Source organism: Grammomys surdaster, unplaced genomic scaffold (genome assembly GCF_004785775.1).
Source record: "Grammomys surdaster isolate TR1022 unplaced genomic scaffold, NIH_TR_1.0 125098, whole genome shotgun sequence".
In the NCBI taxonomy this organism is placed as follows: domain Eukaryota; kingdom Metazoa; phylum Chordata; class Mammalia; order Rodentia; family Muridae; genus Grammomys; species Grammomys surdaster.
The window spans coordinates 281,235-299,767 of NW_021620001.1; the positions used below are offsets into that span (position 1 = coordinate 281,235).

Below are 18,533 nucleotides of genomic sequence, written 5' to 3' on the forward strand. Positions count from 1 at the left end.
AGACAGGAATCTGCTGACCTCTGGAGCCTGTTCACCAGCCTTCCTGGGTTCATCTTCCAGCCCCAGGTCCCAGTAAGAAATCCTGTCTCTATAAAACAAGATGGACAGCTCCGGGATGGGGGTGAGGGGATGACACCCAAGGCTGACCTCTGACCTCCATCCACTCATGCACCTGAACACAAAACACAGAGGGAGAGACCAAAAATATCTATAAACTCTTATGTCTTGCATTTTCTACTTAAGGGTTCATTTACATCCCCCTTCTCAGAAAACAACTATTTGAGTGCCAGTTTTCTGCTCTGTGTCCTAGAATTGGACCATAAATCTTCCTCTAGGAAACAGCGTCAGACACTTGGAAGCAGTTCTAGAGCATTCATCTGTGTCCTATGCTCCTCTTCAGTGCACAGTGACTCACAACCAGTTAATTACCCAGCATCCCCCTTGCCATTGAGCCCCCCCAACTGCATGGCAACTGCCACAAACTCTATATGAACTGTAGAAAGCCAGGCAGTCCCTTTCAGTGTCAAAGGGCTGACTGCTGAGGAACTGAGACAGAACTTGGGACTGAAACGTTTGCGGTTCGGTGCCTCTGAGATCCAAAGGAACAGGTGTGGGGAAGTGGGTGGAGGCATACATGATCACGTGCTCACACGATCACTGCTTCTCTGCATAATCATGGATAACCTTCAGCTTCTGATCCTCTTTGCCCGTCTTCTGGCTGCTACAATTACAGGTGTTTGACTCCATGCTCAGTTTCCTGTGGTGCTGGGGAGTGAAGTCAGGTCCTCCCAAGTACCAAGCAAATACTTGATCAGCTAAGCTCCGCCCCGCGGCCCACATCTGTTTTCCTGATCCTCCCACGCAGACCCAGTCATAGACTACCAGATATGAGACCTTGGCCAGGGAGACAATTCCTCTTTTAAAACTTCTTTTTAGAAAAGTAAAGCAAGTGCCCTGGGTAGAGGCGAATGGTCTCCAAAAGGTTTTTTTTCTTTCTGAATCGAAAGCTTCATCCGTGCTTGGCTTTCGATTTCCGCTGCCTAGCTGAGCCCTGGGCACTTAGTGGTCCTTCGGTGATGCCTCCTCTGTTTCAAGAGCCCCCAAAATTAAGCCGGATGACTACAGATGAGTTTTTGGTACTTTCCGAAATTAAACTATTTCCCTTGGTAAATTTCCAGCATATGAACTCACTCATCTGAAAACAGGATGTGGCACATGAAGTGTGAGCTCAGACTGCCTGCTCTTTTTTTCTTTACCCTAGGGCAGAAAGGAAGGAGGGGTGGGAGACAGGTGGGACCAGAGAGGGGATCTTACAGCACCCACGTTTGAGAAATGTCACTTCACCAATTGTACTTGAGACTCAGTGACTTCTATATGCAAGAGGTAGATCAGCCATTAAAGCTAGGGTCACAACCAAAACTATGAGGGAACCTGTGAGTTTTAATGTCAAGGACACAAGGAACTCATAGAATCTTTTACTGTTAGAATTCAAAGGCCCACATCGGACTGAGTGGTGTATGACTGAGATTCTAGCACTTGAGAAACTGAGGCAGAAGGATTACCAATTCTAAGCCAGCCTAGACTACATAGCAAGACCCTGTCTCAAAAAAAAACATTAAAAGCAAACGAATGGAAGACCCTTAGAGGTCACCTCTGACCATGCTTGCACAGGTCACAGGACCTCTGACCATGCTTGCACAGATCACAGGGGTTGTGTTTTGAGGGTTCCTGAGACACAATACTTGTCTTCAGGCAGACATCCCCTTACAAGTCAAACCCCAAAAGTCTTTTTTCCACCAGCCTGCCAAAGGCTGCTTAGCAACACCTGCCTGCCAGAAACCTGAAGCCAACAGCAGACCTGCTGTGGGCGGGGATGTACACACCTCCCATGTCCAAAACAAAAGCCCAGCCTGTAATATCAGCACTTGGGAAACTGAGGCAGGAGCATGGCTTAAAGTTTAGTGTCTGCAAGGCTACACAGAAAAACCATGTCTCAAAACAAACAAGCAAACAAACAAACAAATACGGTTAGAAATCAAGTGAGGAACCCAAACCAAATTAACCAGATAAAGAACCACTCACTGACTGTTAGACCACGAGGCAGTAGACATCTGAGTACAGATGGTGTCCTTGTCAGATTGCTGGTTTGCAAAAATTACACCATTTTGTTTGTTTGTTTGTATCTTTTAAACTAAACTGGTATCCTGACATTAAATTCCCTAACTCTTTGGAGTGTGTGTGTGTGTGTGTGTGTGTGTGTGTGTAATACTATGTGTGTCTAGCTTTAAAAAGCATAACCACTTCCCTGCTTCACCCAGTTTTTTTAGCGTCCAATGACAAGATAGCTATACTATCTCACTGCCATCTTCACCGTTCACAGAGATTGACAGAGCTTGCAGGGTGCTGGGCTTTTTACAAGAATCCACTGTGGTAAAGCTTGCTGCTTTTCCGCTCACGCCCTGCGGAATTTCAGCCTGGAGCTCAATGGTGTTTGTGTGCTGAATATCTCCCGTGTGCAGCCACTGAACGAGTGCTAGGAGTTAGCTAGCGCCAGGACCCCAGCAGAAGCAATCCGGCTCTCAGTTTCCTTGAGGGAGGAGCACTCGGCCCGCCCCTAGACGGCCTAGGAAGCCAGCCCAGCTCAGTCCCTCCCGCCTGCCTAGGCCCTGCTTCCTTTGGCTTTCGCCAACCGGGTTCTCTGCCCCCAAGGACGTTCCTGCCGGGTGCGAGCAGGAGGCGGCGCGCAGGTTGGTTGCCCGGCACCCGCAGGTTCCCCAAGTAGGAGCATCTGGATGCTCATGCTGCGGAACCTGCCGGGATTCTCAGTCCCTCTCCCTTCCTGAGCGGTGCCCTGGTCCTGAAGCTGTCACTTCAGTTCTGCCCTCAGCTCTGAGCTGAGGATGTGGCTGATGTGGCTGAAGGAAAGGGGGCGGGCAGACAGGGGGTCATAGGTAAGCGACTGGACAGCGTGTCCAGGCTATGGGCAACATGTGTGCCACGGGCACTGCCACGGAGACGTGTGGAGTGTGGCCCAGCCGCGTTCCCAAAGACTAGAAAGAGGCTGAGTGGGACACCTCTGCTCAGCAGATAGATTCCCCATTCTGGGAACCATGGAGATGGGAGTATGGGAGAAAGGAGTAAGGGAGGAGATGGAGGTGGGAAGGCAGTGAAAGAGACCCATAAAGAGCCACGGAGGTGTAAAACTTAACTCTGAAGGGTGTGGAGGAAGGTGCTGTCATAGAAGGGAAAGCTAGAAGCCCACTGGCCCGTTTCTGATAGGATTGAAACTAGGGCAGGCCCGGAACATTTGACAGCGTGTGGGCCTATAATGGGGTTGAGTAGATTCCCTAGAGTTTCAGCAGCTGTGTGGACGATCTTTTTTAAAGCTTTTACTGCAGCGTGAGAAGAGAGAGTAGATATGGAAGAGGAATTTGGGATAAGAGCCAAGCTCATTGTAAAGCGCAGGTCTGAGCTCAGTCCTTCCTGCCTCAGTAGCTGTAAGGTCTTGAGCAAGGCACTCAACTTATCTGTGCCTTGGACCCCTTGGCTATAGAGTAGGGGGTCTCCAAAGATTGGAGGGAAATACTGACGAAATGCTTGTAAAAAGTACTTAAAACGAGGCTGAAAATGTGGCTCAGTAAGCAAGCACTTGTGCACCTTGGGCTTGACCCCAGTATGGAGAAAAACAAGCCACTTAACTGGCAGCACTGAGCCTGTTGTCTTACTCCATAGCCACGTGGGAGTATTCTAATGCTGATCGCAGGAGCTCGGAGATTTGCAGTCAGTGAGGGGTGAGGGGAATGGGACAAGAGAAAAGGACCCAGTAGCTAGATGGAGCAGAAGGTTGGGTCCAAACAGGAGAAGAAAAGGACATGTGGGGGTGCCGGGGTTTGTTTTTCAGGCTGAGGATTGGATTTAAGGGAATGCCTGTCTGAGAGTAGGGAAGGAGATGCAAGAACATCTTTGCCAATAACCACTAGATGTTCTGGTATCATCCCAGGCATGGTAGACCACTGAGTTTATCTAGACTTCCTATCAGTGTCTAACTTGACCTGACCACCTGAGAGGCTCAAGGAAGCTGATAGATGCAAAAACACTAAGTGCAATCTGCCATTTTAAACTTCTTTCATTGTGAAGAACAAGAAGGGTGTGGCCATCACCTGAATAAATTATCAAGATTTTTGGAGCATGTCACTTGGGCCAAGGCCTCTGCCACACCTTTGCCTACTGTGCTAGCTAGCTATAATTGCCAACTTGGCATGACCTGGGAAGAGAGTCTCAATGGGAGATTGAGACTCAGAAACATTGGGTTGGCCTGCGGGCATGAAGTAGGAGATTGTCATAGTTGAGTTAACTGATGTGGGAACATTCAGCCCACTGTGGGTGGCACCATTCCCTAGGTAGGGGATTTTAAACTGTGTAAGAGTAGAGACACTGCGCTGAGTGCAAAAGAGCAAGCATCCATGCATTTGTTTCCCTCTGTCCCTGACTGTGGATGTGATTTGACTAGTTGTTTAGAGTCTTACCTTGACTCTCTACCCACCCCATCAATGATAGACTTTAACCTGGAATTGTAAGCCAAATAAATTTCCTCTCATGTTGCTTTTTGTCAGGGTGTTTTATCACAGCAAAAGAAATAAAGCTAGAACACCATCTCATTTGATCACCTCAGCAACTGGGTAAAATAGACATTTTTTTTAATCTCCCATTTTACAGATACAGAAAGTGAGGCTCAGGCACATTGAAGACTGTGTGGTGAGTTGGGTGTGGTGAGTCTGACATGGTTAGTCGGGCATGGTGACACATGGTGGTACTCGACTTTATTCCCAGCACTTGGGGGAAGAAGCAGGCAGATCTCTGTAAGTTTAAGGCAAACCTGGTCTACTTAGCAAGTTCTAAGCCAACCAGGGCTGCATAGTGAGATCCTATCTCAAAATAAAAAAATAAGTATTAAAGTACCATATGATGGATCCTTCATCCCATTGCAGACCTGTCTGGGCTCAAAGCAGCATGTATGCACATCTACAAGCCCTATGGCAGTTTGATTGGACTGAAAGGTATACAGAGGTCATTTTGTCATAAGACAACCTGATGCTCTGACACACATCCCAGGTTCGGCAACTTCACCGTGCTGCCTCCTTCTTACCTCTTCCACATTAGAACAACACAGCCCTGGTTTGGCTCCCGTTGCTCCACCACAGGCTGTGCCTCCTTGAACCCCACACCTTGCTTCATTGAGCTGTAGGCAGCCACAGAAGGATTGTAAGGCTCGCAGGAGAAAGTCTGCCCAGCACACAGTCAGCCGTATGTTTTCCACGTTCCCATTTCACGCACTCATGGATCTCCAGTCTGATAGGCTGCTGAGAGCAGACCCTCATGCACCTGGACTCCTCCTCTAGTGCTCTCAACAGGGAAGTGGTGGCTCCTGACCAGACACACAGCCGCCTATGACTTCCTGAGTGGGGCTTGGGAGGAAGACGCTGCTGAGTCTGAGGTGCGGAGGTCTTGGGCTTAAGTGAGGTAGAGCCCTGTTCATTTGTCACCATCATGACTCATGCACAATGCCACAGGCAGGGTGGGGTCATCGGAGGCCTTTCTGCTGCCTCTGGTTGCCTCAGTCATAGACCCTAGAGACCACTTGTCGCAATCCATTTTTTTTTTCGGACATAGAGTAGCCAAGTAACAGTGTGAGAAAGTGACATTTACCTGAGGCCACCCAGATACCCTGGAGGACCCAGAACTTGAATTTTGGACCCTGGGGATTCCCATGAGAAAGGTGAGCTCCATTGTCTCAGAGAATTCTACGTAGCTCAGAGGTACTAGGGGACAAGACCTTGGCCTCTCCACCGAGGGCTCTGGGAGGAGATAGAGGAAGCTAGCAGCAGCCTGTGGTTCTCAGGCAAAGGAACCGTGACCCTGCAGAACCAAGCCTACTCTCTTCCTCTGACTCTGTCTCTTGCTCTTTCTCACTCTAAAAAACGTCTGGACACTCCTTAAAGTTTTCAGCTTCTGTCCAGGGGATTTTTTTAACCACAAAGGGTAATTCCTACTCCACCCTTACTTTGACTCAGCTATGACGTCGTACCACACAAGCCAGAGAGAAGATAAAGTCACCAGAAAGGGTAGCCTGGGGCCAGAACCCACCTCTCTGTACAGACTCCACAAGGCTGGCCCTCTGCTCTACTTGACAGACCTTCAAGCCACCTGAAACCCCAAGATGGCCTCCAGCTCAGCCCCTGATGAAAACGAGTTTCAATTTGGTTGCCCCCCTGCTCCCTGCCAGGACCCACCGGAGCCCAGAGCTCTCTGCTGCACAGCCTGTCTCTCTGAGAACCTGAGGTGAGGGGGGCAAAGAGCCAAGGGCCGGAGGGAAAGACTGCCAGGGAGAAACCCCTGTTGGGATACAGGGCTGAAGGGAACTGATGACTGTGAACAGGTAACTTCACCTCTCTGGGCCTAAATTTCTACACTCTTTTCTTCTGAATACTGCCCCCACCCAGGGCTGTGGGTGGATGGATCAGTAGCCACAGAAAGCTGTCAGTCACCAGGCGGTGGTGGCGCACGCCTTTAATCCCAGCACTTAGGAGGCAGAGGCCGGCGAATTTCTGAGTTCGAGGCCAGCCTGGTCTACGGAGTGAGTTCCAGGACAGCCTGGGCTATAGAGAGAAACCCTGTCTCGAAAAACCAAAAAGAAAAAAAAAAAAAAAAGAAAGCTGTCAGTCAGTCCAACTACTTTTAAGGTAGAACTTTAAGCATCACTCAACCACTTACTGTGTGGCCTGACTGTGGACCTTGTATGTCTCCAAGCCTCAATGTCTTACCTGTGAAGCTGTTTTCTGCCTCACACAATTGTTACAAGACTCCATCAATAACATTCCTAGAACTTCTTACAATAATGTGTGGGCCCCCTTGGCAAATATCAAGCTGTGAAAAAACAAACAAACAAATAAATAAACAATGTTGTTTTATTAGACCCAGTTAAAGGGAACAAAGATACGGTAGGATATACATTTATGCTTAAAGAATAAATAACTGTATCAATAGCAGAATTAACACCCTGCCTTGAGCAATTGCTATGCACCTGCTGTGTTCCCTGTCCCCGTGCCCTCACACCACCTTGCGGAAGGCAGTACAATCACTGCTCTATTGCATAGATGAGAACTCCAAAGTCTCCCAGAGAGATCAAGTCGCCTTGCCTCCTGTGACTTTCCTGGTGAAGATATTCCTAAATGGCTTTGAGCCACAATCACAATCTTTACTTTGGGACATTACCGTGTAAGAATGTGAGGAAACTGAGTCAGTCAAATGAGAAGTCCACATTCGGTGACTGAGGGCAGGAGGCTGCAGGAGCAGGGCCGGAGGTTGTGGCTGTGGAAAGGCCAGGGGCAGGGGAGGAGGCCACAACTGATAGGTTTCCTGGCCAGCTGATGCTCTGGGCTCATATCGGGTTCCTTGACCCACAATCCACTGAAAACCTAGCAGAAGAGCGAGCAGAAGCTGCCTGGAGCGTGCAGGCAGGGCCCTAGCCTGAGGTGCTCTGCTCTGGATTTGCCTGGATATCCTATAGACTCTGTTTCCTCACCTAGAAAGTGGTTTGGACACTCACTGTCAGTCAGAGCTATGTCCCATGGCTCTGAGGCTAACGCCCATTTCCAGTAGATAGACTTTGAGTTCTCTTCTTGTTCTACTAATTAGGCCAAGATCTCCTGCCATGGCCAAAAAAGAAGACACCAGAACCACATACAGGGTACTGAGAAAAATATATGGAGCTCCAAGCCCAGAGTCCCTTGCCTAGTCCCTTGGGATTGGACATATTGGGGGGGGGGGTATTCAAAATTTTTGTAAACTTGGAAAAGGCAAGTCAGAGCATGAGTGATACTTCTTCCAGAAGAGACCCTGTAACCAGGCGCTTACATGGGCATTTCTACAGTGGGACAACCACACCATGTAGATGAGGAAGGGACTGTCAGGTGAAGGCAAGTGGAGCTGCAAAAGCAAGCTTCAGGAAACAGTGGATGCCCGGGGCTTCAAAGGCCTTGGCAATGGGCCTCTAGGATCGTGGAGTTACTGCAAGAGGCAAGGTCCATGGCAGGTGGCAGCAGGGTGTGGTACCTTATTTGAGAGACTTTCTTCGTATTTCCCCAGAGATGAAGAGGATCGGATCTGTCCTAAATGCAGAACAGACGACCTTCAGCCTGTGAGCCCAGGAAGCCTTCTGACTCAGGAGAAGGTACGTTAGCATACAAGGAAGAAGGCCTGTCCATCTTTTGGAGATTGATGGGATGTCTCCATCTGTGTGGGATCACTAGAACCCATGTAATAATAGCTCTGTGTGTGAAGAGACACATGGATCCCTGGGGCTCACTGGCCAGCTGGCCTACCCTACATAGTGACTTTCAGGCTAATTGGAACTTTGTCTCAAAAGAAAATGAAAAAAAAAAGTAGGGTAGCTGTCCCCTGAGGATCAACTCCTGAGAAAGTGAAGGAAGAGAGAAGTGGGGAGGGGGGATTCAGCTAGGTATATGCAAAGCAGGTAGTTGCCCATAGGGCCCCTGACTGGTGCAGCTCTCCTTTATCTTGAGCCTACAATGAGTTTGCTTTCTGAGCAAGGCAAGGTGCTCACAGTGGTGGGAGCATATCACCCTAAGACACCTGACAGACTCTGACCCTTTTACAATTGGAACCACCAAGACTAAACTACAGCAGGGGTCTATAACCTCACTCCTTGACCAAATCCAGCCCACCTCCTGGTTTTATATGCAGCCCACAGGATAAGAATGGTTTATATGCTTCTAATTGATGGCAGAAATCACATTTAGGAACTCATGAAGATGCTATAAAATGCAAAGTCTATGTCCACAAATAAAGTTTTATTAGCATTTAGCCACCTTCACTCTCGTGTGTTATCTGTGGCTGCTTTCTCCCTACAGGAGAAGAGTTGAACACTCATAATAAAAACTTCAAAACCCCAAAATATCTCTGGCCCTTGACTTGAGAAAGTCAGCCAGTTCCTGATACAGAGAGAAGCCATTTTCAGATCACCTCTTGTGTGAGCCAAGCTGTGATTCCAGGAGTAGAAGGACCTTTGGAAGGGGCCAGAAAGACATACTTATTCAACACAGCCTTGAAATCTACCCCATCCCCAAGCTGGAAGGACCTTCATGGGGTGCCTGTGTAGCACAGAGGTTTTCAGATCCCACCAGCTCATGACCAAATGACAAAAGTATAGAAATATATTCAGTCTTATAAGTTCAATTATCTCCACTTAGAGAGTTGATCTTTACTCTGAGTGTTTCTTTCCTTTATATTTCTTTGTGGAAATGACATGAAGGTAGCTGAGAGTTTGTGGTAAATCTTTTACTAGATACAGAAAAAGGATAGCAGTCTTCATGCTAATGTCACAATTCAAATCCCAAACAAAATTGTGTGAGTCCAAAAGTCCAACCACATAGAAGCCTCTTGGTTTACATGTGAGAAAGACACGCTGGGACTTTGAATGCCAGAGCTCCTCAGCGGCCAGCATCTCTGCTTGGTCATCCTCTCTGTCCCCACGGTAAGACAAATACAGGCTGCTTTTAGCCAAAGCTCCCTGTAGCCTATAGATCTTCCGTGTGCAGGGATGGGTTTACATCCCTTGGTGTGTGGCTAAAGGCAAAGCTAAACTCTATTTCTCCCTTGGTAAAATGCTTGGAGATGCTAAGTTGATTCTAGAAGGTTCTTCCCAGGACCTGTGACATCTGAGTCATAGGTCAACAGCTGCTAGAACTCCCCTTCCTCCTACCCATTGGTCCAGATGTAGTAGGGGTTCCACACCTATCCCCTTCCTCTGCACCAGTCCCTGTCATTCAGAGAGTGCAGGGACTTCCTGCCCTGCCCAGAGCTGACTGAAGGGCTTTCCCTTCTATTTCTCAGCAGCCCTCTCCACCCCTCCCCACACACCCCCAACCTCTGGTGGACTCTCAGACAATAATAAGGGTCAGTTCATTTCCATGGAAGAACTTCTGAGTCTCCCTGTTTGGCTGTCTTTGGACCAGCTACCACATGGGAACAGACCTTACTGTGGGCCTCTGTGCCCCATGAGTACAGCACAGGGAATAGGCTGTATACTTTCCAAGGCTTGTTTAGTCCTTTCCTTTCTGGAAAATTAAAACACACCACTTATATAAATGTTAGGTAACACTGGCCAGATATACTTTAATGCCACTTAATCTGGCAGCTTTAATATTTTCGACTTTATGAAGATAAAACCCAATGCAAGCAGGTTTGGATGGAAGAAGCACGGGGAGCCAGGTCTCTTACCTAACCCATTTTTTTTCTCCTTCCCGAGCCTGTAAGAGACTTGAGGGATGCCCAGGGCTCTGCAAGGGCACAGGTTGAAATTCACTGCCTTGAAATGAACAAAGTAAAAGGCTGGAGAGATGGCTCCGTGGTTAAGCTTGGTGGACCACAGGCTAGTTACAGCAGGGATAACTCTGCTCCTGCCCCTGATGGGAACTTTAGAGGACTTTTGACCTAAGGAAAGTGACTAATACTAAGCCAGTCCTTTCTTCGCATATGGTCACATCCACAATTGTCTGTGTGTCTGAAAGTACTTAGAAGATAGAAACTGGGCAGGGAGGCCAGGCTGGAGAGTAGATGAGTTCAGTCCGAGGTGCCTATCTCACACACCCTCTCCACATCTCCGCACCAGCTACTTATCAGCCTGTTATTGTCATCCTGAATGCATGATAGATCAGTATTTCCTTACTAAGGGCCCAGTTACCAACATAGCAAGCAAATATCAGAAGGTCAATGATAACTTAGTTAAGAGGGGCCATTCTCGACTGGAATGATCTTCCTGAACAATCGACTGTGGGGTAGGAGACAAACCAGGGGCTTGGGGCTGGGGAAGGGCTGGGCAGATAAAGGGTGCCTACTGTGTGAGTATGGGGACCCATGTTCAAATCCCCAGCACCTGTGTTTTTTAAAAAAGGGTTGGGTTTAGCCATGCATACCTGTAACACCAGCACTGTAAAGGATAGAGACAGAAGGATCACTGGAGCTTGTCTACCAGCCTAGCTCTAGTTCAGTGAGAGACCCTGTCTCAAGAGATGAGTCTCAAGGTGGAGAGTGGTAGTGCAGGTATCTGATGTCCTCTTCTGCTCCCCATTGACACCTGGGAGCACACATACAGCACACACACACACACACACACACAAATCGGGAACTAGAAAATAACATTTGATTCTTTTTGCTGAGACCCTCCACCCTCCACTCCCCACACAGGAAACTGTTTCTCGCACTTTCTTCCCCCTGAGGTTCAGTCAAGAAGATTGACTGTGGCTCAAGATAATGCATGGCTTTTTCTCGAGCCTCAAATGACAGGAATTTAAGCCGTGAAGTCCAACTTCCAGTGTGTACATATAGTGGGCTCCTGCCAATGGGGTTATGTCTAGGAAATATGTGACACTATAAAGCGACCCCCACACCCATATATTGGGTTCTGGCCACAGCACCGACTCCTTTTTTATTTGTGCTGAGCTGAAGCAGACTTCCTTTGAGGAAGGCCAGTCAGTAGCCTGTTCTTAGGGTCCCAGTGTGTGAGTAGACACTAAATCATGTCTCTCCTGCATCTTTCCCCTGTCTCTGTATCTGTGTTCTCTGAAGTGTGATAACCAGTGTGAGCTCCCCGTCCTTACACTCCTAAACCGGGCAGTTCGCATCTATAATCTTGGCAATTCAGTGGCATCCTGGCGGTCCTGTTGATTTATCATCGATAGGCATTATATCAAGGCCCAAGGCAAAGAAGCTGCTGGTATCTCGATCTAAATCATGGGGGAAAGCTGTTCTCCAATGACCTGCTTCAGTCACCCGTGACATTTTCTTCATTTCAACCTCAAATAGAAAATCAGCCCCAAATGCTTCATACATGACATATGAACCTGGCAGGAACAGTCATGGGAGACAAAGACTCTGTAGACACAAAGGCTCCTGACGTGGGGGAAAGTGCCCTAGACTACCTGGGTGTACACAGAATAACCACAGGGGCCTTGTGAGAAGGAGACAAGCATCCTCAGGAGATGGGAAGGCGATGCTGACACTAAAAAATGCAGAGTAGGCCCACCAGACCAGGGCTGCATGCAGCCTCCAGAGGAACACGCCACTGCCAGCATGTCCTGGTAGACTTCTAGCCTTCAAAACCATGAGATTGTAAGTGTGAATTGTGTTAAACATGTGAGGTGTGTTTTCACACCAAGAGGCAACCACTGCTAGCACATATGTATAGTCTTCTGATAACTGTAAGATGGGTTAGGGGTATCTCATTTTGCAGATGGGGAAACTAAGACATGGCAACTTAGTAACTCTCCCAATGTCATGACAGCAACAGTAATACACACATGCACATGCACACACACATACATATACACATACACATATATATACAGCATGCCTCTGGAGCTCACACCCCTAGTGCATCATAATGAACGGGTGACTGGTGACCAAAGCTGGCAGCCTGGCTGACCCTAGTGCCTCAGATCTCTTGAGTCACCCTGCCCATCTTTCAGCATTAGTGGCTACTCATAGTAAGCTCCTGTGCAGGCCTCATCATTGGGGTGTGCCAGACATCCATGAGACCCACAGCAGGCTGCCCTACCCACAAGCCCTGCTTACCTGGGGGTACATCCCACTGTGCAGGCAATGTCTGAATTCCAGTGTTAGCTATACCTCTTTCTTCTCCTTATCCATCTGAGCACTGTCAACTTCAAGCCAAGGGTGAGGACTGTGGATGTGAAGGAGTCATAGAACCTTAGAGGGTCCTAGGTCAGACATGCCTGCATCCCTGAGCCACATATCAACAGCAGTGACCTGTGAGAGACACTTAACTGAGATGGATTCCCAGAGCCAGTGTGTCTCCCTGATGTGGCCACCCTCTGCTTGCTCCCATAGAACATCTGTTTCCTATTCTTGGTTGGGAACAGCTTGTCTCTGCAAACAAAGGGTAGTAGGGCAGGTGGGTGGGGCTTTGCTGGGCTAGGCTCTGCATCCCAAACCAACTGCATGAACCAGCTGTGAGAAAAGCAAGTCCTGTGACCTCCTGTCTGCTCAGCCTGAAGCCCTCTGGCTCCCCTCCTTCCATCTTAATCCCCTTTGATTATTCTGTCAAAACAAGTTCTCATAGAGTCAAGCTATTATTTACATGTAGGAAAAAATGTGCTCATTTTAAGTGTACATTTTGATGAAGTCCTGGTTAATGTACAAAATCAGGTGAGTCCCCACTGCCAAGAAGACAAATACTTCTGTCCTACAAAGAGCTGGTCATTGACAGCACACACAACTCCTCCAGCCTAGCATCAGGCAGCATGTCTGCTGTCAGTCAGGACCACAGGGCTTCTTCTGGACTTCTTCAGAAGGATATCCTGGAGTAGGAGGTCTTTTAACACTTGACTTCTTTCCTTTAACACAATAGCTTCAAAGTTCCTCCATGTCATAGCCAATGTTAATATTGATTCCCTTTGATGTCTGTAGAGTTCTGTAGGAAGTAGATACTTTTTGTGATCCATTTGTGGTCCATCTTGTGACTCCCTGGCTGTTCCCAAATGGTTTCCAGGTTGGGGTACACCTGCCTTTTACTACTTTCTCCCACCCTTCTCCACCTCCTTTCTTCCACTCTTTCAACCCCCTAACGTTAGATAGGAGAAAAAAAAAGGATAGAGAGAAAAGGAAAGAGATCCCTGAATAAGGTCAGGAATCAGAAAGGGGGAGATGTTTTTTGTTAGACTACTTCCTGCTGATTAGGGGTGTTAAGTTCTTTGGAGCAAGTTTGATCTTGCTGGCAGGATATCTAATTTCTTTTTTTCTTTTATTTTCTTTGTGCATGACTACTTAACAAACCATGACCAATAGCAACCAACCAACAACCCACTCCACTTCTCCAGGCCCTAGGATTTATATACCCTTTAAAAAGTCTCCAGAATTCCAAATGTCACACAATATCAGAAATTATCTGCAGCTGGCAAAATCACGCCTTTGCTAGAGCACGAGGGAAATCATAGTCAGTTACCTGGACAATCTGACAATCTGCGTGGGCGTGCCCCCATACCTAAGATTAAAATGAAAATATGTTAATATTCCTATGTTTTCTTAAAGAAATCAAAATGCCAAAATTGTCAGTACATTGGGATTGTTGTGAATTAAGTTGCTGTGTGTATTCACACACATCTCTGTGTAGACATGAGTTTCTTTTTCTCTTGATGAAGCTCCTGGGAGTGGAGTATGGTCAATTGTGACTTGTCAGCAAGTGATTTAAGTAGGGCTTGGCTTTTTATAAAACACTTCCTTGGGGCTGGGAACATAGCCCAGTTAGTAGAATGCTAATGTGGCACACAAGGCCCTGGGTTCAGTCCCCTGATCCTATACACTATGACTGTGCTACATGCTTACTTACTCTTGGCATGCAGGAAGTGGAGGCCAGAGAATCAGAAGTTCAAAGCTAGCTGAGTATGGTGGTTCATGGCCTAGCCCCAGCACTTGGGAGATGACAGAGCCAGGAAGATTTCTGTGAGTTTGGGGCTACCCTGTTCTTCATAGTGAGTTCCAGACCAGCTGGGGCTAAGTAGTAAGGCCTTTTATAATAATGATCATGAAGAGGAAGAGGGGGAAGGGGAGGGAGGAGGGAGAGGAGGAGAAGGAGGAGGAGGAGAAGGAAGTTACTTCCATAAGTTTTCCACGGTGTCTGTCCTGGCTGGACCGGCCTTGCTGTCCTTTAGTGTCAAATTTGGAGTTTTGGATTCTTTGAAAAGCGCAGAGATATTATAAGAATAGGTTTTCATTTTAATCCCAGGTGTGAAATACGGGGCTGCTTTAGATCGTTCCCAGCAGTTGTCTGTGATTTGCCTCATGCTCTCACAGGGGTGTGATTTTGCCAGCTGCAGATAGTTTCTGTGTGATGCTGGGAACTCTGGGGACTTTTTAGACAGTATGTAAATGCTAGGGCCCTGAGAGACATGGTGGGTTGTTGGTTGCTGTTAGTCATGATTTAAGTACTCATGAGCTAAGAAGAATCAAGAAGAAATTAGATATCCTGACAGCAAAGATAAAACTTGCCTCAAGGAACTCAACCCTCCCTAATCAGCAGGAAGTAGTCTAATGATAGCATTGCCCCTTCCTACCCCTGACTTTCCAGAATCTCTTTCCTTTCCTCTCTATTATTTTTTGTCTCCTATCTAGTGTCAGGGGGTTGAAAGGGTGAAAGAAAGAAGAACCCACAAAGTAGCCAAAGGGCCACCTACAGCACATTCCACTTTCACCTGCCTCTTTCTGTGATGTATGTGCTCAGCATTCTGAAGCTGGAGAGTGAGGGTTAGCTCCATTTTGCTGTGTGTCTGTGTACAGTAGGGCTCTAGTCCTCTTTCTGTAGAAGGGTTGAGACTCCTAAAGTGGAACAAAGTAGGCCAGGCAGAAGGAAAAGAGTGGGTCAAGTCTCGTACCTGACCAGTTCTGGCCTTGTTGGTTCCTGTTGCTTTGAATGAGTTCTGGGGATGCCTCCAAGCCTCCAGTGACACAGTTATCATTTCCAGGTTCACCCTGATATAGCTGAGGCTGAAATCATGTGTCCCTTTGCAGGTGTTGGCTGTTCCTTCAAGGTAAGTGACAGTATCAAATCTCTCCTTGGTCCTAGACCCTGTGTCTCTCACTCTCCAAACCTTCCCAAAACACAAGCCACTCCTATGCTAATGAGCTACCAAGCAACAAACCCCACCACTATGTCATTATTGCACCATGGGAAGCGGTTCTCACCTAAGCTCTTGTTGAAGCATCACTCAAGTGGCCCCCATGCACACCCCTCTCCATGGTCCTGAATTGTCATTATGTTGAAAGATGGTCACAATAGTGACTGGATTCATGATGCTCCCTGTGGGCACATCTAAGGACTATATTCCTGCACATGGCTCTACTCCACCTCTACTATGTACAGACAGCTACTTCCCCTTTGCTGGGATAGTGGATCTGGCTTTTGTTTGGTAGCCATGTCCCCTTGCTTGTCCCCAGGGTCTCCTACTTCTCTGTTCACTAAAGAGCCTCACTCTCTCATCAGGGAAGCTCACAGTCCATGCAGGAACACGAGGCCACCTCCCAGTCTTCCCACCTGTACCTGCTGCTGGAGGTCCTAAAGGAGTGGAAATCCTCACCAGGCTCCAACCTGGGCTCTGCGCCCATGGCACTGGAGAGGAACCTGTCAGAGCTGCAGCTTCAGGCAGCTGTGGAAGTGACAGGGGACCTGGAAGTAGACTGCTACAGGGCACCTTGCTGTGAGAGCCAGGAAGAACTGACCCTGCAGTACTTCCTAAAGGAGAAGCTGCTGGCTCAGCTGGAGGAGAAGCTGCGTGTGTTCGCAAACATCGTTGCTGTCCTCAACAAGGAAGTGGAGGCTTCCCACCTGGCACTGGCCGCCTCCATCCACCAGAGCCAGCTGGACCGAGAGCACATCTTGAGCTTGGAGCAGAGGGTGAGTGAAATGGGCATGTTTTCAGAGTCAGCATGCCATCCAGCCTTCTCGCCATTCATCCCTCTCAAAGCAGTTGCCACCATCCAAGACCATTTCCTCTGTGTACCAGGACCTACTATTAAGACCCTGAATCAGAAGTTTGGGTTAAAAACCAAAGCCCCACTCTCCAATGCAAATTAGGTCTTCTGCTTTAGAATTCACGGGGAACTCTCCCTCCATGGCTCCCTCCCTGGCTGCTCATCTCATTGTTGACCAGTGTCTTCACTTATAGAATTCTTTCCACTAGGCCGTGTCTTCCCTATATTTGTTCCTGGATGTGCCCTTCATGGCCTGTGGAACAACCTACATCCTCTTCCCCATAGCTGCTCTGGACGGATAGTCAGTGCTTACATCCTAGCAGACTGTTTCCTTCCATGCCTTTACCTGCTCATCAGTGCATGGTGGGCTGTGATGTCCTGTGATGTCCTCTTACTCTCTGTGTCTGTCTCTATAATACTCCACATGCAGACTGTAGTCCCAGACTTGAGCTGGTAGTTCTCAATCTACCTCCTTTATTCCAGAGACTATACTTTCCACAATGTAGCCAGTCACCAATATCCTGTTACTTTTTTTTTTAAAGGCAACATTGCCTCATTGTTTCCCATTTAACTCCGCCTCCCTTTAGTTCCACCTCTACTTAAGCTGCTGAGAAGAGGTGATCCACTCATCTTCTCTCTCGTGGCTGAGGTTTGTTCTTTCAAACTTCTCTGGGTAATCTATTACAAGGTCCCTGCACGGGGCCCAGTGGGCAGGCAGAGCCTCTGTCTATACCATTTACACCCTCACCTCAGTTGAAAAGTACATGCCCTGAGGGCATGGGGGTTTCCATCTCCCCAGACTTCTGGCAGCTGTGCAGGATGCAATGAGTGAACAGAGAGGAAAGGAGCCCACCAGGGGTCGAGGGGGGACAGCCTGGACAGGAGGATAGAAATTGTTATCAGAGCTGTGAAACAATGAGGGAGACCAGCCAGCTAGGACAATGGCTGGAGGCTTTACAGGAAGGGATATGTGGGCTGGGCTCCTGCTGGATGACTAGGAGTTGGTGGCCAGGGGAGCAAGAAGAGAAAGGGACTCCAAGCATGGGGCAACATGCAGTACAAATGCAGGCTCGGGCTCTGGAAGATGCTTAGTCAGGAAAACTTCTTTGGGGCAAATGTATTCCCATGCCCCACTATCCCCTACTGTCCTCCAAGCTGTGTGTTGGTACCTCTGGCTGACCAGCCTTCCCTGCAGGTGGTGGAGTTACAGCAGACCCTGGCTCAAAAAGACCAGGTCCTGGGCAAGCTTGAGCACAGTTTGCGACTCATGGAGGAGGCGTCCTTTGATGGTACTTTCCTGTGGAAGATCACCAACGTCACCAAGCGGTGCCACGAGTCAGTGTGTGGCAGGACTGTCAGCCTCTTCTCTCCAGGTGACTTCTCCTCTTGGGCACAGAGACTGGTAGGAGAGACAAGGCCCTAGGGGGCCTGGGAGGCATGGGGCAAGAACAGCCAAGCTGGATCACGCTGGGGACCCTGCCAGTGATTTGAGGGAGACAGAGACCGTGCTCTGATCCAGGACTCTGAGGAGCGCAGCAGCAGCCCTCTCTCCTCCTGCATGTCACCTGCACTCTGTAAAGAGAAACAAAAGTCAGGTTCTTCTTGAGACTGTGGGATGAGAAGGGGACCTAGGAGCCTAAGTTCAGTGGTGAGAGTGGAGCAGACAGAGGAACTCTCCAGGCAGCATCTGCAGTAGGAGGAGGAGCAAGTCAGGCACTGGGGTGGCTCTTTGTTTCCAGGTCCCTTGCTCAGAACAATGATTTAACAGAGTAGTGACTCAGTAGCTGTTATTATTCACTGACAACAAAATGCTCTTGTGTGTGTGAGAGAGAGTGAGTGTGTGTGTGTGTGAGTGAGTATGTGAGTGTGTGTGTTGTGTGTGTGAGTGTGTGTGAGAGAGTGAGCATGTGTGTGAATGAGTGTGTGTATGAGTATGTGAGTGTGTGTGTGTGAGAGTGTGAGTGTGTGTG

General features: G+C 48.3%; 1 protein-coding gene across 6 annotated transcripts in view; it reads left to right on the top strand.

Moving 5' to 3' along the window:
• The first annotated feature begins 2,523 nt into the window (after nucleotides 1-2,523).
• Traf1 (TNF receptor associated factor 1) overlaps nucleotides 2,524-18,533 on the top strand; it is a 19,553-nt gene continuing 3,543 nt past the window's right edge. The window contains exons 1-8 of one of the 6 annotated variants that reach the window (XR_003713712.1): nucleotides 2,524-2,747; nucleotides 4,717-4,755; nucleotides 5,671-5,776; nucleotides 6,072-6,339; nucleotides 8,146-8,230; nucleotides 15,558-15,623; nucleotides 16,076-16,486; nucleotides 17,759-17,936. Coding sequence is in view for 5 of the 6 variants with exons in the window: in XM_028785087.1 (XP_028640920.1) it covers nucleotides 6,218-6,339; nucleotides 8,146-8,230; nucleotides 15,558-15,623; nucleotides 16,076-16,486; nucleotides 17,759-17,936 (862 nt within the window). In the remaining variant the exon portion in view is untranslated. Of the gene's footprint in view, nucleotides 2,748-4,716; nucleotides 4,756-4,879; nucleotides 5,777-6,071; nucleotides 6,340-8,145; nucleotides 8,231-15,557; nucleotides 15,624-16,075; nucleotides 16,487-17,758; nucleotides 17,937-18,533 lie in introns of those variants that run through there. The other 5 variants (XM_028785083.1, XM_028785082.1, XM_028785087.1 and 2 more) reach the window with 5 other exon arrangements.